Source organism: Scyliorhinus torazame, chromosome 7 (genome assembly GCF_047496885.1).
Source record: "Scyliorhinus torazame isolate Kashiwa2021f chromosome 7, sScyTor2.1, whole genome shotgun sequence".
Classification (NCBI taxonomy): domain Eukaryota; kingdom Metazoa; phylum Chordata; class Chondrichthyes; order Carcharhiniformes; family Scyliorhinidae; genus Scyliorhinus; species Scyliorhinus torazame.
The window spans coordinates 284,923,658-284,948,311 of record NC_092713.1 but is presented as its reverse complement, the minus strand read 5'-3'; the positions used below and the strand labels follow the sequence as shown (position 1 = coordinate 284,948,311).

The 24,654-nt window shown below is 52.2% G+C and overlaps 1 protein-coding gene across 6 annotated transcripts in view; it reads left to right on the top strand.

Moving 5' to 3' along the window:
* Positions 1-24,654, top strand: part of LOC140427083 (teneurin-2-like) — a 3,867,843-nt gene that overhangs the window by 3,696,261 nt on the left and 146,928 nt on the right. For all 6 annotated transcript variants that reach the window (XM_072512582.1, XM_072512581.1, XM_072512584.1 and 3 more), the window contains one exon: positions 6,011-6,205. In XM_072512582.1, the coding sequence (XP_072368683.1) occupies positions 6,011-6,205 (195 nt within the window). The remainder of the gene's footprint in view (positions 1-6,010; positions 6,206-24,654) is intronic.

Here is a 24,654-nt window from a genome sequence, read left to right as displayed (position 1 = left end):
TCTGGACTTTTTTCAGTCCTATCTCCTAAGCTGCCTGTACTGGTCATGTACTTGTACCTATCTCTCAACATCATCCCAAACCTAGGGGTCCCAGTGGAAAAAGGTGAGTACTGTGTCCGCGGGGTCACTCAATTATCATGTGCACAAAGCCCTGATCTGCTTCATTGGTGGCAGTTGTAAAAAACAAAAAAGCATTTGTTTGACTGCACTTTTTTTTAAAGAAAAGGCGGCATGAATGAAGTGTTGTTGGCAGTTAAACCCAATTACAGGTGTATAAAATTATTATCCTCATCAATCACAGACAACATCTGCAAAAATGTCAAGGACCTTAACTGAAAGTTTAATTGAACAGCTGTGAATATTAATTTGTTGATCTCTCGAGGGTCACCTGTCATGTATTTAATATAGATCAGCATCCATTGGTTCAACCTTTTGAAATAAAATCTGATTTTCTTTTAACTAAATCAATTATAATACACAGTGGATTAATTACGTGTTGTGAAATTTGCTGCTTACCTCAGCAGAGCTTTCCTGAAGGTTCATGAGGACAATGACAGCACACACCTGACAGTGACCCTTCCTTCGGCTATGACTGCACTCTCCCTTTCACTCAATTCTCTCTGTACCTGTTAGCTTTGCTTTCTCTTCGTCCTTCCAAAGCAAGGCCAGAAAAGCTCCATATTGAAACTGCTCCGACCTGTCTGCGTACCTGCTTCTGTTAGCAGTGAAGCGCGAGACCAATCAGCATAAAAAAGGTTCAGTTCAAATTAACATGGTTTTGGTGTCAGAAGGTGCCAAAATTCAATGCAAAAATGTTTGTTTGTTTTTACAGAAAATGCCTAATTGGAAGTAGCGACAAAAAACAATTAGATATCCAGATAGCTAAAAACCACTTGCTAACATATGACAAATAAAAAGCTGCAACTTGATAACAATTTTCTTTTGTACTACATGCGATGATGTCATTTCCATTAGAAAATTATTTCAAATATTTCTTAATGAATCATAAAATATGATCACAGAGCCAAAAGTTACGATTTTATGAATAATCAAACAAAGAGCTAAACAGGACCATTCAAAGCTTAGCCTCCATGCAGAGAGTAGCCAAAATGAGCCTAGCTCCAGCAAACACTATCTAGATAACTGCGAGATGTACCTCCTCAAACAGTGAGAAAAATCTATTTTTTTTTCAAGGCAAGTGAACACACATTACAGATCAAAGTATCACACTGTAATTATATCTTGCAGCCAGCTTTGAATCCCAAATGATGATATTCTCCAAGCACATTTCAACAGTGAGCTTCTTCCACAACTTTGACTGGGATTGCCATCATGTCACTGAGAACGTTTAAAGCAGACAGAGAAAGACGATGTGGGGCAGCATGGTAGCATAGTGGCTAGCACAATTGCTTCACAGCTCCAGGGTCCCAGGTTCGATTCCCGGCTTGGGTTACTGTCTGTGCGGAGTCTGCACATTCTCCCCGTGTGTGTGGGGGTTTCCTCCGGGTGCTCCGGTTTCCTCCCACAGTCCAAAGTAGTGCAAGTTAGGTGGATTGGCCATGCTAAAATTGCCCTTAGTGTTGGGTGGGGATACTGGGTTATGGGGATAGGGCGGAGGTGTGGTCTTGGGTAGGGTGCTCTTCCCAAGAGCCGGTGCAGACTCGATGGGCTGAATGGCCTCCTTCTGCACTATAAATTCTATGAAATCTATGTCTCTCGTCCTTCCTCATCCCTCCACCTGGACTTGGTCGCAGAGGTTAACAACCGGCACGTAGGAGCTAATAGTAACACCAGTATCACCTTGCTTCGGTGGAACCAATGAAAGGATTAAAATTGTTTGAGTCCACAAACCAAACCTGGTTGCATTGGTCCCACTAAGCAACATTTTATTTGAATTGACGTTGAAGTCCTGCTACAGGCAGGAACAAGCCTAATTCAGCCTGATTATCTCATTGGCATTATTATGGCACTTTAACTTACATCTCTGTGTGGTCAATGCCGGCACATTTAAGATCGTGAAAAATTGGGCAGGATTTTACCTTCTCCCACTAGCAGGTTTGAAGGCAAGGGTATGTAAACTCCAGGAGGCAGTCAACCTGCCCATCGCCTGCCCCTGCCCCCACTGCAATTTTACCAGCGGCAGGTGGGTAGTTGGCCCACCTTCCAGTGGGCCAATTGCAGCCCTTAAATGGGCAAGCGCTTCATCCCTAGAGAGGCACATACCCAGACCGGCCAATTTTCTTGTGAGGGCTAGTGGCAGGCGTCCATCCTTAACCCTCTCCTGGGCCCATCAGAGGGCCCCCAAAGTGCTACCTCCCTCGGGTTCCTATCACATGGCCTCTCAAAGCTTTCTAGTCGGTGGGCAGCACAATAGCACAGTAGTTATCACAGATGCTTCACATCTCCAGGGTCCCAAGTACGATTCCTGGCTTGGGTCACTGTGCAGAGTCTGCACGTTTTCCCCGTATCTGCGCGGGTTTCCTCCGGGTGCTCCGGTTTCCTCCCACAGTCCAAAGATGTGCGGGTTAGGTGGATTGGCTATGCTAAATTGACCTTTGTGTCCAAAAAGGCTGAGGGGTGGGGGGTTACAGGGATAGGATGGAAGTGTGGGGATAGGGTGGAGGTGTGGGCTTGGGTAGGGTGCTCTTTCCAAGGGCAGGTGCATTGGCTAAATGGCTTCCTTCTGAACTGTAAATTCTATGATTCTATGAACAGGGACTACTCAGCCCCATAAAATCCAGCCCAATATTATCTTCCCCCCCTCTCTAATTATTCCTGACTCCCCCCTACCCCTGTTCCCAGAAGCAACATGACCCCTATGACTTCCCATTGAAGCCTTGAGCCCGCTGCATGGGGTAGTCTGACTAATTGTTGCCCTTCTCTCCCTCGCACCCCAATTCCTGTCCCTGATAAAATCCACCGTTGAGTGATTTCAACCCAATATAGTGGTCAGTTTTTAATGGAATGGCAGATTTCATTAAAAGTCCCATACATTGCATTGTTCTTGCATCAGGCCCTGCTGTCTCTTGGTATTTTCCTCAAATTCAACTTCAAAATGTACTAAAAACCCACCATTATTTTACTGAATGTAAAAACATTGGGTGGGATTCTCTACTCCTCCAGCCTCATGTTTCTCTGCAACGTGCTGTTCGCTGGTGGCAGGATTCTCTCTTCCCGCCACTTAGAATCATGGAATTTACAGTGCTGAAGGAGGCCATTCGGCCCATGACCAGCCCTTGGAAAGTGAACCCTACTCAAGCCCACGCCTCCCCCCTATCCCCGTAACCCAATAACCCCATTTAACCTTTTTGGACACAAAGGGGCAATTTAGCAGGGCCAATCCACCTACCCCACACATCTTTGGACTGTGCACGTGGAGGAAACCCATGCAGACACAGGGAGAACGTGCAGACTCAGCACAGACAGTGGCCCAAGCCAGGAATTGAACCTGGGATCCTCGAGCTGTGAAGCAACTGTGCTAACCACTATGCTACCGTGCTGCCCCTTGTCGGTGGGATTTTCCATCGAAGCCAACCCGCACCACCGGAAACCCACGGGCGGGGATGCGTTGCTAGCGGGAAAAAAGAATCCAATGACCTGAGAATTCCGGCCATTATAAACAATACAGCTTTTTGGAATAAAGGTATCTTCTATAATATAAAGCAATTTGATCTTGATGTTCACGTATTAATTCCACAATTGTGTTGAAATTTAAATATAATTTACTAATGGTCTCCCTCTAGACTTAATTGTTCGTACCAGCATTGTAACCACTACAATACTATACCCACAGAAAACGATTCCCCGTAAAAACACATAAGATATGCCAATTTAAGTAACTATTGCGCTGCCAGTGTTCCTGCTCAGAACTGCTCGTGCATCAATTTGCTAATCTGAGGAGGCTCAGAGACACATAAGAACGTAGTAAGAGAATTAGTAAATTCAGCATCCTCAAGTTTGCTTTTCAATTAGGCCCGGCACGATCCACACCTTACTCCATTTACCTACTTCTGTTCCATCCCCCTAACACCTTTCCTTTATAGAATACTGTCAGTCCCAGTCTTGAAAATTACAATTGACCCAGCAGCCGCAGGCTTCTAGGAAAGAAAATGCCAAATTTGTACTACCACTGTTACGGTAAAAGTGGTTCCTGATTTCGCTTTCAAATAGCCCAGTTCTAATTTTACAATTGGGTCCCATTTTTCTGAATTCCTCCATCAGAAAAAAATAGATTCTGGCCCAGATTTTGATACCCAGGCCAAGCTCGCTCAGTTGAATGATTTCCAGGCCATGCAAACCTGACCGTTACAAATGCCAACCCGGAGGTTGTATTTCCGGTCGGGGAGATGGTCTGAAATTGGAGTCGGGGCAGGGGACTCCTCAACAAATGCTAAATGCAAAGGCTGGTGGGTATGGAGGTGAGCTGGGTGGAAGGTTTGCCTCCGTATCCCAGCACTGTGTTTGAATTTTAAAAAGAAAATATTGAAACAAAAAAACAGCCCTCACCCCTCATTCCTGTACCTACCTCTCAATGGCCCAACATACGCCCTTCACCCACCATCCTTTTCCCTTACCCACTCCATGCCAACTCACCTAGTATCCTTGGATAATTCCTTCACAGCATTGGCACTTCCTTGACAGTTGGACATCCTTTGACAGTTCCTCGACTGCTGGACAGTTCCTTGACAGCTGGACATTTCTTTGCCATCTGGACAGTTCTTCAACTACTGGACAGTTCCTTGACAGCTGGACATTTCTTTGACAACTGACAGCGCCAATGAGTTTGAGTGTAAAAAGTGCACAATGAAGTTTAATTGTAATAATCCTAAAGAGTGTCTTACTTCTCCCAAAAGATGCCTTCTCCAAAGGTGACACCCTGATTTTCAAAATCAATCTATCGGGTTCAGACCTCCTTTCACCTGGTCTAATCTGCACAATCTATATTCCACACTCCTGTTCTTTCAAAATCCCACTTCTGTGGAAGCAGCTGGTGACTTTAATGGCCAGCTGCCTCCATTAACCATGCACGCGTGAATCTCCATTCTGGTCCCACCTTCGGTCCCCTGTGAAGATGGAAAATGTTGGGTTCAGGGGCAGGATTTTGAATTTTAAGCCATTTCTAGGATTTTTGCCATGACAGAGAGCCTCTCCGTCATAACGACCATCTGGGCCAGTGTGTCTACCCATCGAATCTGAAATACCTCAGTTCGATCAGTTCCTCAACCTTCTGTGCTCAAGGAACTGCAAGCCAAATAGATTCAATCTGTTCCCTTAAATTAATATGTTAAGCCCTGGTATCATTCTGGTGAATGTGCTCCAGGGCTAGTGTGTTATTGTTAAATTTTCAATGTCAACTCCAGATGGACTGGGGCAAGGTTTCATGGTAAATTAGCAGTTGGTTAAAGAGTGCCAAATCTGACATCTTGGAGAAAGCCTTCTATCCGTGCGGGGTGGTGGGGGGAGAAAAAAATTACTATAAAATGTGGAGGGGACAAAGTAACCGCACTTTAAAAATGCCCGTTACTTAAAGTATTTGGAGATACTGAGAGCAACTTTCCGTGGCTGAGTGCAAACAACTGTGACTTCAAAGGAATTACTGCCATTTCACAAGAGATCTTAACGGGCTTAAAATTCCTCCATCCACTGTGCATAGCAACGTGATAAATATGTTTGTGAAGACCTCCTCTGTTTGGCACTCTTAGGAAATTAGAAACAGTATCTCTTAGAATCGAGGAACTCTTTCAAAGCACATTTGAGATGTAACTGCACAGTACAATCAAAGGAATTCTTACTCCAGATGTCAAAAATAAGCAGTGGAAATGACCTCCTCACATGAGAGACACTAGTTCCTCTTAACATTGAATTTCAATTTTTTTTAGGAAGTAAGGGAAGTAAGTTCAGAAAAATAGTTAGTCTTTGAATATGCATTTTACAGTAGAGGTGCATGGTTACCGCAGAAACAAGCTTTTATTTCTCTCTTTGTCTCTTTTTTTCCCCTCATCCTCTCCAGCTGCTTGCCCTGTACTGTGCAGCGGCAACGGTCAATACTCCAAAGGGAACTGCATCTGCCACAGTGGCTGGAAGGGAGCTGAGTGTGATGTACCCATCAGCCAGTGCATTGACCCTGCATGCGGAGGCCGTGGGACGTGCACCGCCGGAACCTGTGTCTGCTCTGCAGGCTTCAAAGGCGAGAACTGTGAGGAAGGTAAAATGGCAGTAAAAATATGGCACAGCAGCAATGTAGTTGATTAATTAGTAACAGAGTCAGATAGAGTTGCTTTACATTCTTAGGATTCTAGGGGGTTAAATTGGTTCAGCCCCAAAAACGGATGTAGTGGCCTTGGTACACTTTGTGTTAAAATCCTCATTCTTGTTTTCAAATCAAATCCCACCACGTATCATCCCTCCCTATATGCGCAGCACGGTAGCACAAGTGGCTAGCACTGTGGCTTCATAAGGCCAGGGTCCCAGGTTCGATTCCCCGCTGGGTCACTGTCTGCACGGAGTCTGCTCGTTCTCCCCGTGTCTGTGTGGGTTTCCTCCGGGTGCTCCAGTTTCCTCCCACAGTCCAAAGACATGCAGGTTAGGTGGATTGGCCATGATAAATTGCCCATAATGTCCAAAAAGATGAGGAGGGATTATTGGGTTCTGGGGATAGGTTGGAAATGAGGGCTTAAGTGGGTCGGTGCTGACTCGATGGGCCGAATGGCCTCCTTCTGCACAGTATGTTCTATGTTCTATGTTCTGTCACCTGCTGCAACACTCTGCGATCTCTCCATTCCTCCAATCCTAAACTTTTACGCAACCCCAAATTTTATCACTCAACTATCGGCGGTCATGCCTTTAGCTTTGTGGGCCAAAACTCTGGACTTCACTTGCTGTATCACTCTGCCTCGCTACCTCTCCTTTCTCCAGCATGGTAGCACAATGGTTAGCAACGCCAGGGTCCCAGGTTCGATTCCTGGCTTGGGTCACTGTCTGTGCGGAGTCTGCACGTTCTCCCCGTGTGTGCGTGGGTTTCCTCCGGGTGCTCCGGTTTCCTCCCACAAGTCCTGAAAGACGTGCTTGTTAGGTGAATTGGACATTCTGAATTCTCCCTCTGTGTACCGGAACAGACACCGGAGTGTGGCGACTAGGGGCTTTTCACTGTAACTTCATTGCAGTGTTAATGTAAGCCTACTTGTGACAATAAAGATTATTATTAAATTATAAAACCTCCCTCTTTGACCAAGCATTTGATCACCAGTCCTAATATCTCCTTATGTGCCTCATATCAAATTTCATTTGAACGTTTATATACTAATTCCATAAGATCCCCCAGCTATATTGAGGCACTGGGTGGAGAAGCTGACCTCCACCCCAGCAGCACCTGCCTTTGAGAAATAGCGAGCCAAAGGCCAGGGCATCTGCCCCATGGCCCAGGCTGCAGCCCTGAGGTCTGACACTCCAAATATGGCCCCGAAGGGACAGGGCTTCAGTTCCATTTATAGAATCGCTGACATGGTGCCAAAGAAGGAAGCCCATAACCCCACGACTAGAACATGTACAATGGCGCTAACTTCGATACAGCCTCCAATTTAAAGTGCTGCTGAAATTGTCCCCATATCTTCAATGTGGAGACTACCACAGGGTTTGCTGAATATTTCCATGAAGAAAACAACAGCAAGGTCATCACTAACACCCTCAACCCCAACCACTCACATGACTCCGACTCCATCCGTACCCATACAGCCTCCGGATCGCGGCACATTCTCCACATTCGCTGCCCAATAATAATATATCAGGCTCAGCAACGCCAAGCCCTCTAACTGCTGGTACCTCTGGTAGACTGTCTTCCGAATCCTAGCTACAATGCCCACCCAAATAAAAGACAAAATCAATTTCTCCAGCCCCTCAAAAAAGGATTTCAGCTGAAAAAAACGGCAAGGAATGGAAAAAAGGAACCAACGCAAAACATTCATTTTCACCAACTGTATTCTGCCCGCCAAGGACAGAGGAAGGTGATCCTACCTCCGTAAGTCCACGACAGCCCTGCTCAAAAAACGGACCCAATCCAGAGCCATCTGCACCCCCAGATACCTAAATTGGGAACCCATTAAGCGGAATGATAATACCCCTATATTGGTTCTCCTCCCCGATGGTGTGACTGGAAAACACTCACTTTTCTGACATTTCAATTTATACCTTGAAAAAGCCCAAAACCCAACGATACAGGAGTCTAGAACTAGAGGGCATAGGTTTAAGGTGAGAGGGGAGAGATACAAAAGAGACCCGAGGGGAACTTTTTTCACACAGAGGGTGGTGAGCATCTGGAACGAGCTGCCAGAGGCAGTGGTAAAGGCGGGTACAATTTTTTCCTTTAAAAAACAATTATATTGTTATATGGGCAGGGTGGGTATAGAGGGATATGGGCCAAATGCGGGCAAGTGGGACTAGCTTAGTGATAGAAACTGGGAGACCTGGACAAGCTAGACCGAAGGACCTGTTTCCATGCTGTAAATATCTATGACATTGATGTACCATCAATGACGACAGATGAGAGTCGGAAGAGAAAACTGTGGCTTGAATCAGCTAAAAGACACCTGCTGGCAGCCGGTCCCAGAATGAGGGCAGGGCTGGAGGTTAGCCACCTTTATACTTGAGCCCGAGGGGCGGAGCCAGCAGGGACAACCCAGACATGTAACAAACAGTAAGAACAGTCAGTACAATAAGTAAGAACAGTAAGCACAATATAATAGTGGTTTACCACATTCACCCCCTGTTAAAAAAGAGTCCGGCGGGGGTGAAGTGCACGGGTTGAATAGAGATCGAATCTGTCGGGGGCTTTGACCTTCCGCTGTGATCGCCTCAGTCCCGGCTGTGGTGAGGACACTGGTGTCGGATGAAGTGTTGAGGCCTGCGTATCCAAAAGCGTGTTGGCTTCCGGATAAGTAGCAACGGAGGGAGATGGTGTAGAGTCGTGAGTAGCAACGGAGCGAGACAGTGTAGAGTCGGGGGTAGCTGGGGAACCTGCGGGTGCCAAGTCCCGAAGGGAGACTGTGTCCTCCCGCCCCGTCATGGTGTGCCACATAGGCATATTGGGGGTTAGCATGGAGGAGAAGGACCCGTTCGACCAGGGGATCCGACTTGTGACTCCTCGCATGCTTCCGGAGGAGGACAGGCCCTGAAACCATCAGCCAGGACGGGATCTAGACCCCTGAGGTGGACATCCTGGGGAAGACAAACATTCTCTCGTGAGGTGTCGCATTGGTGACGGTACACAGGAGCGACCGGATGGAGTGGAGCGCATCGGGAAGGACCTCCTGCCAGCGGGAGACTGGGAGACTTCTAGACCGTAGGACAAGAAGGACAGCCTTCCAGAATGTCGCGTTCTCCCTCTCCACCTGTCCATTTCCCCGGGGGCTGTAGCTGGTAGTCCTGCTTGAGGCGATGCCCTTGCTAAGCAGGAACTGACGCAGCTCATCACTCATGAAGGAGGAACCCCGATCGCTATGGATGTAAGTGGGGGAACCGACAAGGTGAAGAGGCCATGCAGGGCCTTGATAACTGTGGCAGAGGTCATGTCAGGGCATGGGATGGCGAAAGGGAAACGTGAGTACTCATCAATGATGTTGAGAAAGTACACATTACGGTCAGTGGAGGGGGGGAGGTCTTTGAAATCGATGCTGAGGTGCTCAAAGGGGCGCAAGGCCTTTACCAGGTGTGCTCTGTCCGGCCGATAGAAGTGCGGTTTGCACTCCACGCAGACCTGGCAGTCCCTGGTCATGGTCCTGACCTCATCGATGGAGTAAGGCAGGTTGCGGGCCTTGATAAAATGAAAAAGACGGGTGACGCCCGGGTGACAGAGGTCATTGTGGAGGGCCCGAAGTCGGTCTACTTGTGCGCTGGCACATGTGCTGCGGGATAGGGCATCTGGGGGCTCATTGAGCATCCCAGGTCGATACCAGATATCATAATTATAGGTGGAGAGTTCGATCCTCCACCTTAGGATCTTGTCATTCTTGATCTTGCCCCGCTGTGTGTTATTGAACATGAAGGCAACCGACCGCTGGTCAGTGAGGAGAGTGAATCGCCTGCTGGCCAGGTAATGCCTCCAATGTCGCACAGCGTCCACAATGGCCCGGGTTTCCTTTTCGACGGAGGAGTGTCGAATTCCGGAGCCTTGGAGGGTACGGGAGAAGAAAGCCACGGGCCTGCCCGCCTGGTTGAGGGTAGCGGCCAGAGCAAAGTCAGACACATCACTCTCCACCTGGAATGGGATACACTCGTCCACTGCTTGCATCATGGCTTTGGCAATATCTGTTTTGATGCAGTTGAAAGCCAGGCGAGCCACAGCCGTCAGGGGAAAAATGGTGGATATAATGAATGGGCGGGCTTTGTCCACATAATTGGGGACCCACTGGGCATAATAGGAAAAGAACCCCAGGCATCTCTTCAGGGCCTTGGGGCAGTGGGGGAGTGGAAGTTCCAGGAGGGGGCGCATGCGGTCGGGATCGGGTCCTAGGACTCCGAATTTCCACAACGTAGTCAAGGATGGCTAGGCGGGTTGTGCGGAAAACGCATTTCTCCTTATTGTATGTGAGGTTAAGGAGCTTGGCGGTGTGGAGGAAAGGTTGGAGGTTAGCGTCATGGTCCTGCTGGTCATGGCTGCAGGACCCCCGGGGTGGGCGGTTTTGTGTGTGGTGCAGGCGTATTGGCTAGGCAGGGCCCCTGCTGAGGCAGTCGTTTGCGGGGTCCAGGAGGGATAGGAGGGGTGGGCCGCACAGCTGGAGGGGTTGACCTGAACATTACGGGAGGCGACCGTCATGGAGAGCGCTAATTTTTTTGTCTCCGCTAGGTCGAGTGTGGCCCCTTCCAGCAATCGTTGTCGGATGAGGTCCGACCCAATCCCCGTTACGAAGGCATCCCGCATGAGGAGATTAGAATGTTTGGTGGCCGTAACGGCCTGACAGTCACAGTCTTGGACAAGTGGGATTAGGGCCCGCCAGAAGTCTTCGATGGACTAACCAGGGAGTTGAGTGCGAGTGGCGAGTACGTGCCTGGCGAAGAGTGTGTTTGCTTTCTGCGCATAGTTCTCTTTGAGGAGTGCCATAGCTTCTGCGTAAGTCGGGGCGTCCTGGATCAGTGGGAACACGCTTGAGCTCAACCTGGAATACAGGACCTGTATCTTCTGAGCCTCCGTCGGTGGGGTGGTCGCTGAGTTAATGTAGGCCTCGAAGCAAGCTAGCCAGTGATTAAAGTCTTTTCTGGCGTCGGTCGATTGCGGATCCAGCTGCAGGCGATCTGGTTTGATACGGTTGTCCATCCTGTAGAAAATTTGACTGCAATAAATTGATGCACGATCAATTGCACAAAGACTAAAGTTGGGTACAACTGTGGCTTTATTGCAGTCAGATGCGTGGCCTCCTGCTGCAGCTGGCGAAATGGCAGCTAAATGGAGGACACGCATATTTATACTCCTCCTATTGGGCGGAGCCAGCCAGCAGAGGCTACCGGCGAACCTGTAGTACAGGTCCTACCTTACATCCCCTAATACAGGTGTACAGTGGTTCACCACAGAAATACGAGCCTGTCAAACCAGAACTTGTCAGCAATTCTCCACTGCTTTTTTTTAATGGTTGTAATCAGGTTTTTTTCTTCTTTCATGTACAGAGCTATAGAATTGAAAGTTTGGGGATATCTCCTATAGTGAAACAAATCAATGCACTTTGAGTTGTGTACTGTTGCTGTGGTACATTGATAAGAGTGCCTCTGGCCCGCAGTAGACATTGTTTAATACCAATCGTGGGGCTGGCTTCTTTGAATCAATAAGGCGCATCCTCAGTTAATCAATCATCCTTGCCAATGCCGCATCAAAATAATTGAAAGTGAGGCAGGTCGTGGCAATAAAAGGTCAGGTTGGATGTCAAGCACAAGTAGTCCGTGTATGGATTGCTGTGAACAGTGAAGCCATGTCCACAGTGAAGCTGAATGATGAACTGCCAAGAAATACAGAAAGTAAAACACCAGATAATAGCAACTCCACTGCAAACCTGGCAGACTTTCCTCATGATAACTAATAATATAACAGGGTAACAATGAACAAATTAGAATATAGACTTGGCATGTTTTCAGCAGCAATATTCAGTGAAATAAATGCCAGTGTCCCGACCTTTTGGCTTGTGTATTCTGACGGTATTGCAGTTATAGGGGAACGGGATATGATTAATTTTAGACTAGTAACCTGGAGGCCAGGACTAATGATCCAGAGACACGAGTTCATATTCCACCGCAGCAGCTGGGGAATTGAAATTCAGATCATTCAATACATCTGGGGGAAAACAAAGATAGTATTAGTCATGGTCGCAATGGGCTGGATTTGATGGGCCACCTACAGACGAGTAAGCTGGTGGGTGGACCTGTAGATTACAGTAGCGTCCCTTACACTGGCATTCCGGCTGCTGCCTGCAATCTTACGAACAGTGAGGGAGGCATTGGCTGAAGCACCCATCTGTGGCCCAGTTGAAATCCTTAAGTGAACAATAATTGCCAATGAAGGGCCTCTCCTGTGCCGCGCTGGTTTAATTGGCACTGTGTCAATGTGTAGCTCAGTAAGTTCGACTCTGCAGGCTGCTAGTCAATCGGAGACTGTTCCCTACAGTTCTCTCTCCACCCTCTCTTCCCAATGTGCTGTGCATCACACCCCCACCCCCACTCATCAGGGCCTGGCAGCCTGGCCCTGGTAGGACCCCAGACATACCTGAATGTCCATGTGCATTGCTGAGCACCACCTCGTTGGCCTATCTGCAGCACCAGCTGTCGCCACCACTTCTGCTGGTATGCAGAGCCCCCAGCTCTATGAGGTGAGACTTCCTCCCGGAGACAGGCGGAGGTCCCGCCTCATACTAATTAAAGGGCAGTCATCTGAAAAATTAAAGCGGGTCGAGCCAGATAAACAGAGCCGTGCTTGCCCCCGGACATTTACGCTGGGGAGCAAGGAGCCCGCCCTCAGTGTTTTATCCAGTCCAACATAACTACTGACTTGTAAAAATCGCATCTGCTTCTCATGTCCTTTAGGGAAAGAAATCACTGATCTATCTTAAGTGTGACTCCAGAGTCACAGCAATGCAGTGATTCTTAACTGACGAGCAAGCCATTCATTTGACAAGATGGTGGCTTGCCATTACTGCTTCATGGGCACTTGGAGATGAGTACTATGCGCTAGCCTTGTCAGTGATGCCCACATCCTGTGAACAAATAAAAACATTCTAACAAACCATGGAGGTTCACTGCTTTTGTTCTAAATAACAACAACCTCCATTTATGAGGCATAGCGGAAAGCCACAAAGTGTTTCACAGGAACCTAATCAGACAGGAATTAAGTCTGAGCCAAAGAAGAAATCATTGGGAATGTTGACCCAAAGCTTGGCCAAAGACAGAGCTCTAAAGGAAGGTCGGAAAGGAAGGATAGGGAGGCGGAAAGGTTTAGAGAGAGAATTCCAGTGCTCACGACCTAGACAGCTAAAGGCACAGCTGCTAATGAAAGGCAAAGGAAGTCAGAGGTACACATGAAGCAAAATAACTTTCAAATTGGGCTGGTTGGCTACAATTCTGGGGCGAGATGCTCCAACCCCCCGCCAGGTCGGAGAATCGCCGGGGGCTGGCGTGAATCCCGCCCCCGCCGGTTGCCAAATTCTCCGGCAGCGGATATTCGGCGAGGGCGGGAATCGCGCCGTGCCGGTTGGTGGGCCCCCCCCCCCCGCGATTCTCCGGCCCGGATGGGCCGAAGTCCCCCCCGCTAAAATGCCTATCCCGCCGGCGTAGATTAAACCACCTACCTTACCGGCGGGACAAGGCGGCGCGGGCGGGCTCCGGGGTCCTGGGGGGGCCGCGGGGCGATCTGGCCCCGGGGGGTACCCCCACGGTGGCCTGGCCCGCGATCGGGGCCCACCGATCCGTGGGCGGGCCTGTGCCGTGGGGGCACTCTTTCCCTTCCGCCTTCGCCACAATCTCCACCATGGCGGAGGCGGAAGAGACTACCTCCACTGCGCATGCGCGGGAATGCCGTCAGCGGCCGCTAATGCTCCCGCGCATGCGCCGCCCGGAGATGTCATTTCCGCGCCAGCTGGCGGGGCACCAAAGGCCTTTTCCGCCAACTGACGGGGTGGAAATTCGTCCGCCGCAGGCCTAGCCCCTTAAGGTTGGGGCTCGGCCCCCCAAGATGCGGAGCATTCCGCACCTTTGGGGCGGCGCGATGCCCGACTGATTTGCGCCGTTTTGGGCGCCAGTCGGCGGACATCGCGCTGATACCGGAGAATTTCGCCCCTGATTTCAGCAGAATGAAGTTGCTCTTCCTTTTAATGTATTGTAAAGAACAAGTGTTGGTGATGTCCTTCAATGTATCAAGACAGATTTCAATGTTTCCGTTGTCATTGATATTTCCTTAAAGGTTGCTTATTTATTACTTGCCTTAAAGGACTGCTAGCTGTTTTCTTTGTGATGTGAAGATTATGTTGTGTGTTACCTGTATCTGCTAGCTAGGTGCTTTTCTGTGCACAGGTGCAGCAAACCCCATGCTTTCCCTGTACAAACACACCACTAGCTATGTAAACACACTGCTAGATCTATTATCCTTCCTGGGACACACTCCCCGGTCTTCATTCTCTCTTGCTATAAAGTAAAGCAACAGTACATGGCCGGTTAGCTCAGATGGTTAGAGCGTGGTGCTAAAGTACACTTGATGTCTGTATTTGATTTGCTTACCAGAGGCTTCACTGTCAGCACCACACTCTGCACTGGCAACAAAAATCTATTGACAATATAATACATTCAATACTTCTACCAGTAGGCGACATGATGGCACAGTGGTTGGCACTGCTGACTCTCAGCGCCAGGGACCCAGGTTCAATTCAGGCCTGTGTGGAATTTGCACATTCTCTCCGTGGGTTTCCTCCAGACACTCCGGTTTCCTCCCACATTCCAAAGATGTGCAGGTCAGGAGGAGTGGTCATCCTAAATCGTCCCTCAGTGTCCAAAGGTTAGATGGGGTTACGGAGATAGGGTGGAGTTATGGGCCTAGGTAGGGCGCTCTTTCAGAAGGTTGGTGCAGGCTCGAGGGGCTGAATGGCCTCCTTCTGCACTGTGGGATTCTATGATTCTGTACATTGAGCGGAATTCTCCAGTCCCCCAGACGCGTGTTTCTCGACAGTGCCGTTTACGGGCAGCGGGAATTTCTATTGCCCCCGCTTGTCAATGGCATTTCCCATTGAAGCCATCCCCGCCGCCGGCCATTATTTTAGAATAGTGCAGATTTTCTTTTAAAAGCAGGATGTATTTTATTATTCATACATTACTGTGTTTTATATAATGGCCGAGTTATTTGCTATTTTACTGCTGCATCACACAGTCCAACCTAAATGTTATCTTGTATATATCATGCTTTGATCATTTTTGTTTCCTTCATGTAACTCAAATTTAGCACTGTTGTGAACCCTGATATGTATTCTGTTATTTAAATTGCACTCGCTATCTCAGCATTATGTTTCATCTCCATCCTGCTGCTAACCAAGTCTAAGCTGCAGAAAGCAACTCAGCAACCCGCTGCATTATTTAAGGTTAATTTAACCTCACTGGAAGCTATAGCTCTCTGTATTATATCTGGTTGATAGAAATTCCTACGAAATATTGTTGTTCACACCTAACAAAAAAACGTACTGTGAATGGAATTCTGCCCCTTCATCCGACAGTCGATTTAAAACTATTGACCGAACCTTCTCTCCTGTTAGTTTGCTGTTATATTTCAATATGCCAGAAAGAGCTGAGAAGATGATGGGCGGGATCTAGCCAAAATACAACAGAGCGCCGTTCTGGACAGGATTAGCGAGGTCATTCCTGTGCCTGTAACTACTGGCACTCTGTTTTGTTTTCATGCCCTGGCAGTGGAACACCTCTCCGAGGCCGCACTTAGCTGTATTTTCTGCGCTGAGGAGCTTCGGCGAGTGGAGCTCCTCAGTGCAGGAAGGGATACGGATGCCATTTTTAAATGGCGCCCTGATCCCACGAACCCCCGACGCAACCCCCGGAGCCTCACCTCTCCCTCAACGTCCTAATTCACCGACAGGGTGTGGGGGGGTGGGGGTGGGCTGTGGTTCTAGGCCTCCCTCCCCGCACCCCACAACATATGATATGGGGACCCCTGAGCCTGATCCCCAGTCCCGGCACAATGCCAGCTTGGCACTGCCAGCGTGACATCCTGGAGGTGCACGCCCGATATCTGGAAATTTGAGTTGGGGATGTCGTTTCTTTCCAAATGTGTGTAATTTTAACCCTGCCAACCTGGCAGGACGCTGACAATCACTTACCACCCAGTGAATAATTGTGTGGTTCTGGGCCGCACAGGCTGGAAAGAGTCCAGCATTCAGGGGCGTCATTCTCCGACCCCCCGCCGGGTCGGAGAATGGCCGTTGGCCGCCGTGAATCCCGCCCCCGCCCCCGCCGAAGTCTCCGAAGGGAGAAAAGTCGGCGGGGCGTTAATGGCGCCGCTGCCGCGGAGAATGTCACGGGTCTGCGCAAGGCAGCCGATTTTCGGCCTGCCGATATTCTCCCTTCCGGATGGGCCGAAGTCCCGTCGACGTGATGACCGTTCACGTCGACGTGAATCAAACCTCCTTTTCATCGGCGTGACCCGGTGCTCCAGGCTCACGCCGACCAGCGAGGAGGTGAGTGACGGCCTGGGGGGTTGGCTCTGGGCAGGAAATGGCGTGGCCGCAGACTGATTGCGTGAGGAGAGGTGTGTCTCGGCTTGTGTGTGTGTGCGGCGGGGGGGGGGGGGAGGGTGGGGAGTGGTTAGAGTAGGCTGGGCTCCGGGGGAGTGCCGGGAGGGGGTCCGTGCCGGGGTGGAGGTTGGGGGTTGTGGAGGGGGTCCGTGCCGGGGTGGAGGTTGGGGGGGGGGGGTCCGTGCCGGGGTGGAGGTTTGGGATTGGGGAGGGGGTCCGTGCCGGGGTGGAGGTTGGGGAGGGGGTCCGTGTCGGGGTGGAGGTTGGGGGGGGAGTCCGTGCTGGGGTGGAGGTTGGGGAGGGGGTCCGTGCCGGGGTGGAGGTGGGGGGGGGGGGTCCGTGCTGGGGTGGAGGTTGGGGAGGGGGGTCCGTGCCGGGGTGGAGGTTGGGGAGGGGGTCCGTGCTGGGGTGGAGGTTGGGGAGGGGGTCCGTGCCGGGGTGGAGGTTGGGGAGGGGGTCCGTGCCGGGGTGGAGGTTGGGGGGGGGTCCGTGCTGGGGTGGAGGTTGGGGGTTGGGGAGGGGGTCCGTGCCGGGGTGGGTGATGGGAGGGCAAATGAGTTGGTCCACCTGGCCAGGTGCCAGCCTCCAACAGTTGGACCCATGCGGCCCATGCCACCTGGCTGGGGGGAGGAGGGGATATGGGCAATGATGACATGTCGTCGTTCCCCTCCCCCCCACCAGGCCGTCATGTTTTCAGACCATCCAGCGATGTTGGCCGCCGTGGTGGCAGCCGCTCATGTCTATGTTGCCCTGGATGAGGAGGAGGAGGAGGAGGAGGAGGAGGAGGAGCGTGCCAGAGAGGCGGCGCAGGCTGCCGCAGAGGGGCAGGCGGCAGCCGCCCAGGCTGGAGGGACACCTGACCGACAGGACGAGGAGGGGGAGGAGGACGTCGTGGCCCCACGGCAACGGGGGCACCCGAGGGCGCCCCGTGTGTACCGGCCCCGGCAGTCATACCAGGGCCTCACGGACCGGGAATGCAGGAGGAGACTCCGGATGAGCCGGGAAACCGTGGCACACATCTGCCACCTGCTGGCACACCTGTCACCGCGTGGCACTGGCGGGGGACACCCTCTCCCCGTGTCCGTCAAGGTTACGGTGGCCCTGAACCTTTATGCAACGGGGTCATTCCAGGCACCGAGTGGGGACCTGTCCGGCATATCGCAGACATCGGTGCATCGGTGCATCCGGGCAGTGACAGATGCCCTTTCTGCCATGGCGCACCGCTACATCCGCTTCCCCGTGGACCGGGCCAGCCAAGATGCCCGGGCCGTGGGCTTCTCTGCCGTTGCCGGGTTCCCCATGGTCCAGGGCGCGATCGATGGGATGCACGTCGCCGTGCGGCCACCTGCAGAGAACAGGGCCGTGTTCACTAATAGGAAGGGGACCTATTCAATGAACGTACAGGTGGTCTGCGACCACCGCATGATGATCCTGCACGTCTGCGCCCGTCACCCAGGCAGTGTACACGACTCATTCGTGTTGTCGCGGTCATCCATCCCCGGCATGTACGAGGGACGCCATCCCCGGCTGAGGGGCTGGTTTCTGGGCGATAGGGGCTACCCATTGCGATCGTGGCTGATGACGCCTATACGGAGGCCACGCAATGAGGCGGAGAACCGCTACAATGATGCCCATGTAGCGACAAGGGGAGTGATCGAGAGGTGCTTTGGCGTGCTGAAGATGCGTTTCAGGTGCCTGGACCTCTCTGGGGCGCCCTCCAGTATCGGTCAGATAGGGTCGGCCGCATCATTGTGGTGTGCTGCGTCCTGCACAACATAGCCCAGCAGAGGGGCGATGTGCCGCAGGCAGAGGAGGGCGGAGTGGAGGAGCAGCAGGAAGAGGCCCAGTCCTCCCCAGATGAGGGGGATGGGGGCAATGGTCAGGGCAGACGGGGTAGACACAGGCGGGTGGCTGTCCACCGTTACCGGCTGGCCCAGCGGGCACGGGACAGACTGATAGACGCCCGCTTCACTGACTAGATGGGCGTGGGAATCGGGTAGTATGGCCACAGACCGCACACCATGACAACAGCCGACCACCCACACCCCCCACCCATCCACCCACCCAGCACCCTCACCCCCCTCCCCAACCCCACACACCCCACCCGCATGCACACCACCCCCCCACCCCCAATTGCCGATCCACCGGCGGCACAACGGGCCGGGCTCACCCAGTTGCGGGTGGACGCGTGTCTATCGCAGGCCATGGAGGATGATGACAACCCGCCTCCGATGAGCTCCTGGCTCTACATCGTTGGACTATGTCTGACCCATGGCCACAGTACCACCATCCACCCGGACCATCCCTGCATGCGGCTGTGACACTGCAGCGCACGGTCCCGTCCTCTGCCCGGGGGATGTTGATGGCGGCCCAGGGGGAAGGGGGCAGACTCACCTGGGGCTGAGGTAAGACCACCCGTCACACACACACTTGCGCTCAACGTACATGACACGCCCGCACACTTTGGACAGAGCACAAAGGCAGCTTCGGTAGGTGTAACATTGACTTTAATAACCAAAGGAGTTCATGCACGTGCCCTAGCCCCTAAAACTCATCTGTGCCCTGCACCCGTGCCAACTTACTCAGTGTCTAACTGTTTGGCCTTACGGGCCCTTTGACTACGTCTACGTGGTTCCCCAGACGGTACAGCAGAACTGGAGGTGGACTCCTGTGATTCCTGCCCTCTGACACCGGATCCCTTTGGCGGCCGTTTCCTGAGGCGTCCTGGCCTAGATGGGCCAGGCTGCGGCCCGGGCGACAGGGATGGCGAGCTGCCAGCCTGTCCTGCCCGTTGCCCACCCGATGCACCTGGGACGGAAGGGGGGGAGTCCGAGGTGTCGCGGTGTACCGGGACCTCCCCTACAGAGGGAGCCGGGACGGACCACACCACCTCCTCCTCCCTCGGGGTGCCCGATGGCCCCCAGGCCTCTACATGGGTGGGGGATGCGAACGGACTGGCCATCCGACGCGCCCCCGACATCTGGCGCTGCCAGTCCTGGAGGCCCGTGCTGGTATCGACAGGGGTCTGCAGGTTTGTAGCCATGGAGCCCAGGGGGTTGTCGAACCCTGTCTGCGACAGTGCGACGCCAGCTCGCACATGGCCACTGGCGCCGATGCCCTCAGCGATGGCCTGCTGAGACTGGGCCATGGCCTGCAGAGACTGGGCCATGGCCTGCAGAGACTGGGCTATGGCCTGCTGAGACTGGGCCATGGCCTGCTGAGACTGGGCCATGGCCTGCTGAGACTGGGCTATAGCGTTGAGCGCCTCTGCCATCTGGCGCTGGCACTGGCTCATGGCCTCCTGTGAGAGGGCAGCCATTTCCTGGGCCACAGACGCCGCCTGCACGGAAGGCCCCAGGCCTCGCAAACCGTTCCCCATGTCTGACACCGTCGCACCCATTGCCTCCACCGCGGACGCCACCCGTGCGGTGTCAGCCTGGGTGGCACGCATGACCGGGACCACTCCCAGCTCCTGGACGCGGGTGGACTCCTCCACCTGCGACCGCAGCCGCCGCAAGCCACCCGTCACCCTATTCGCTCGTCTCCGTGTCGGTGGTTGCATCGGATCTATGTGTGGGTGTGGTAACTGCAGGAACCCGGGATCCATCTGGGCGGCAGATGTTCGCTTGGCCTGGGCTGCCCTCCGACCGCCCGGTCCCTCTGCTGCTCCTACCTCCACCTGCTGTACCGGGACGGCTGTGTTGTGCGCACCAGTGAGTGTACCAGACGCCTCATCACTAAAGTGCCCAACCGTGGTGAGTGTTTCTGCGATGGTGGAGGGTGTTGGTGACAGCAGTGGCGTTGTGTCGTGCTCTTCGTCCCACTCTGAGTCCATGGCACTTTGGGGTGGGGGTTCGTCTCCACCCATCCACTCTGAGTCACTGTCCGGTATTTCGTCTTCCCGGGTAGGGGTGTCCTGGGTAGTGCTGTCCCGGGTAGTGCTGTCCCGGGTAGGGGTGTCCTGGGTAGTGGTGTCCCGGGTAGGGGTGTCCTGGATAGTGGTGTCCTGGGTAGTGGTGTCCTGGCTCGGATGTGACGGGGGCCTGTGGCTGCCCCCCTCATCGCTGGGTGGTCGCTCCCGCACGTGACGGGGGTGTCGTCTCCCTGTTGCTCCAGGTCTCTCCGTCTCCCGTGGTGTGCGAGGGGCATCCTGCGGGCGTCGCATGCTGGAGGGTGCGGGTCTCTCCGTCTCCCGTGGTCTCCGAGGGGCATCCTGCGGGCGTCGCATGCTGGAGGGTGCGGGTCTCTCCGTCTCCCGTGGTCTCCGAGGGGCATCCTGCGGGCGTCGCATGCTGGAGGGTGCGGGTCTCTCCGTCTCCTGTGGTCTCCGAGGGGCATCCTGCGGGCGGTCTGCATCTGCGGGGATGGGTGCCTCGACGTTTGGTCCTGCGATACACAATGAAGCATGCATGGTTAGACATCAGGCAGTGATCAGGTGATACGGGGGAGGGGGATATAGGGGAGGGGGGATATGGGGACGGGCTGTTGGTGGCTCACTTGCTCGTGGGGCCCCGACCTCTGCATCAGCAACCTCCCGGTCCTCAGGTCCGCCCGCCAGTTCCAGGGCCCTTTCCTCGTGTACGGTCAGTGGCCTCTCATCAGCGGGCCCTCCTCCAGTCCTCACATGCTCCCTATTGTTGTGTGCGCGCTTCTCCTGTGGGGGGGGGGGGGTGGTGGCAGGGGTAAAAGGCAACAGTGTTAGGCAGGTATATGAATGCACGCCATCGGTTGCGCGTGCATTGCAGAGGTTAAGGTTAGGGCTGGATTCACTTGGGGATATGGGGGAGGGGGGGATATGGGGGAGGGGGGATATGGGGGATATGGGGGAGGGGGGATATGGGGGAGGGGGGATATGGGGGATACGGGGGAGGGGGGATATGGGGGCGGGGGAATATGGGGGATATGGGGGAGGGGGGATATGGGGGAGGGGGGATATGGGGGATATGGGGGAGGGGGATATGGGGGAGGGGGGATATGGGGGATATGGGGGAGGGGGGATATGGGGGAGGGGGGATATGGGGGAGGGGGGATATGGGGGATATGGGGAGGCTCACCCTGCCTGCTCTGACGAGGTCGTTCACCTTCTTGTGGCACTGGGTGCCTGTCCGTAGTGTTAGGGCCACAGCGGTGACGGCCTCTGCCACCTCCCTCCACAGACGCCGGCTGTGGCGTGGGGCAACTCTGCGGCCGTGCCCGGGATACAGGGCGTCCCTCCTCTGCTCCACCGCGTCCAGGAGCGCCTCCACATCGCGTGACTCGAACCTCGGGGCTGAGCGACGGCCAGCCATCAAGTCGGGTGTTGCGGTCGGGTGTTCCGGTCGGGTGGGGGGGAGCTGCGCGGCCTTATGAGCCGTCACCACTGCGCAAGCGCGGATCCCGTTACGTCGCTGCTAGCCCATTTCGGGCCGCAGACTATTGGCCCATTTTTATGACGTGACGCAAGTGGGATTTGCGCCGTTTTTTGCGCCGATCGGCGGAGTTTCCGCCGATAACGGAGAATTTCGCCCCATGTTTGGGTTGAAGGATTCAAAGACAAGGGGCCAGATTCTCCAATTTTGAGGCTATGTTCGGGGGATCCGTGGCGTTTTACATAGGAAAGATCGGCAGCGCCCATCACCGGTCCTCCGACCAGTGAAGGAATAGCAGCCACGCCACGTAAAACGCCCGGCCTCCACAAAATAAACGGCCGGAGAATTGCCAGGTCTGTGGCTACGCATGCGCACGGCGGTGACCTGCAGCGGTCGTGCCGTACAACATGGCACAGCCATGTGTGGACCCGACCTGTCAGATAATGCCCCCCTGGACTCTCCCTAGCCATCCCCCACCAGTCCCCCCGGCCCTCGCCAAAGCGGCCCCGCCAGCAGCACGGCTCCTGCTCGACTGTGCCAGGGCTGGACACAGTCCGCAGCCTTCACGCCGTGTTCCCGCACAGCTGGAACCACATGTCCTCCGCTACATCGTGAACTCGGCCGATCGGGGACGGCGCATTGGGGGGGCGTTCAGATGACATCCTGAGGCCGTCCGAATGGCGTGCAGCGCGCACTGCGATGACGCCGTTTCGGAGGGGGAGGAGCATACAAAATCAGGCGCCGCCCCCGATTCCATCATAAAAAGGGATTCTCCACCCGATCGTCGATTACGAAATTTGCGTCGGGAAACGGAGAATCTTGCCCAAGGACTGAGCTAACTGATCACTGTTGGATTGGATTGGATTGGATTTGTTTATTGTCACGTGTACCGAGGTACAGTGAAATGTATTTTTCTGCAAGCAGCTCAACAGATCATTAAGTACATGAGAAGAAAAGGCAATAAAAGAAAATACATAATAGGGCAACACAACATATACAATGTTTCATGTTGGGGCTGAGGAGCAGAAAATTCAGGCAGAATTGACATTCCTGGTTCCTGTGCTTAGTGGATTATGAACTGCATGCATGTCCAATGAAGACTGAATTAGTCTTAACAGATTGCCTAATTACCTCTTTGAGAATGGCCATTTGCATGGGATAGCACGGACTGGCCACAAACAATGGAACTATCCCCAGGATTGGATTCCATTTTCTGTTGGACAGGATGGGAAATGAGGAGTAAATTGGAGGACAAAGTTTTGATAACATTTACACTCAAACCTGCAGCAATGAGCAGTTGGCGACAGATTATATTTTGAATGCTGATCTTGGAACAGATTCTGCCTAGAAGCTCCCTCTGGTGTCAGTAATATCCTTTTAATCTTGCCACATGTTGTGCAAAAAAACACTCCCACTGTCCTCCAAACATGATTGCTTATGTGTGTGTTTCCTTTTGATAAAAACACACATTCCGCATTTTTGAATGTAATTTTCTTACAGAAGAATCACTGATGAATTAGTTTTGTTTCTGAGTTTTAGATGCTGCATTAATTCACTATCACATTCCAGTGTTACTCTCTCTCGGTGACATTGACCGATACAAGAGCAACTGATTCAGCTAAATTGAAATTGAAAACCAGGTATAAATCCAAAGGCTGTATCTTCGCTCCAGGGAATTCTACACAAGCCTTCTTAAAATACAAGATTTGATGGTTTAGCAGCCTAAGTGATAAGAGTAAACTGCTGCAAATACATCAGAAATTTTATTAAAGAATGGAAATGATTTTATTGATCCGTGTTTCTAAAAGGAATGGATTCAGCTGAGTTGTATGCACTGCCAAGCTGTGGAGCTTTAAGGAAATTGAATTGAAGATAGCTGATCAGGATAGCTGAAAGCTCACAGAGTCACATTCAAGCCCTGAACATTGTGTTTATCATATTTAAGTTGTTCATAATATTTGCTTTGTGTAGCAATGACAAATGGATTTGATAATTGTGGTTCGCAATTTCATGCTGCATAAACCAAGCTCAAGTATTACTGAGCCAAATGCTCTCTCAGCACAGCGAAGGCATCCTTTTTTTTGGCAGCAATGTTTCTGCCAGCTAATTGTATGAAAAATAATCATTGGCAGGGTTGCCAACTTAAATTCACATGCTGAGATCAAAGATAGGCTTACTTCTGGGTTAAGGTTCTCTCGGGTAATCACTGTTGTGTTACGATCACCATCGATAACAATAACTTTTAAAAAGAAATTTTAACTTCCAGTTAATATCTGAAAAGGATGACATGGCAAGATTTCACAAACAGACCAACAGTACCATTCACTGAACACTAATTTATAGCCAATTTATACTTTCAACTTTGGAACAGAAGTTTCTCTCTTTACTTTCAGAACAACTGAAATAAAACACTTTGCAAGTATACATTACACTGTCTTTTAAGCAGACATTCAATTCTCCCAGAATCAGTCCAAAGTAATTATTAGCTCCCAAAGGTTTTCTTCCATTATTTGCCTTTCCCAACCTGCTAACCTTTAACCCCAAAACTGTCT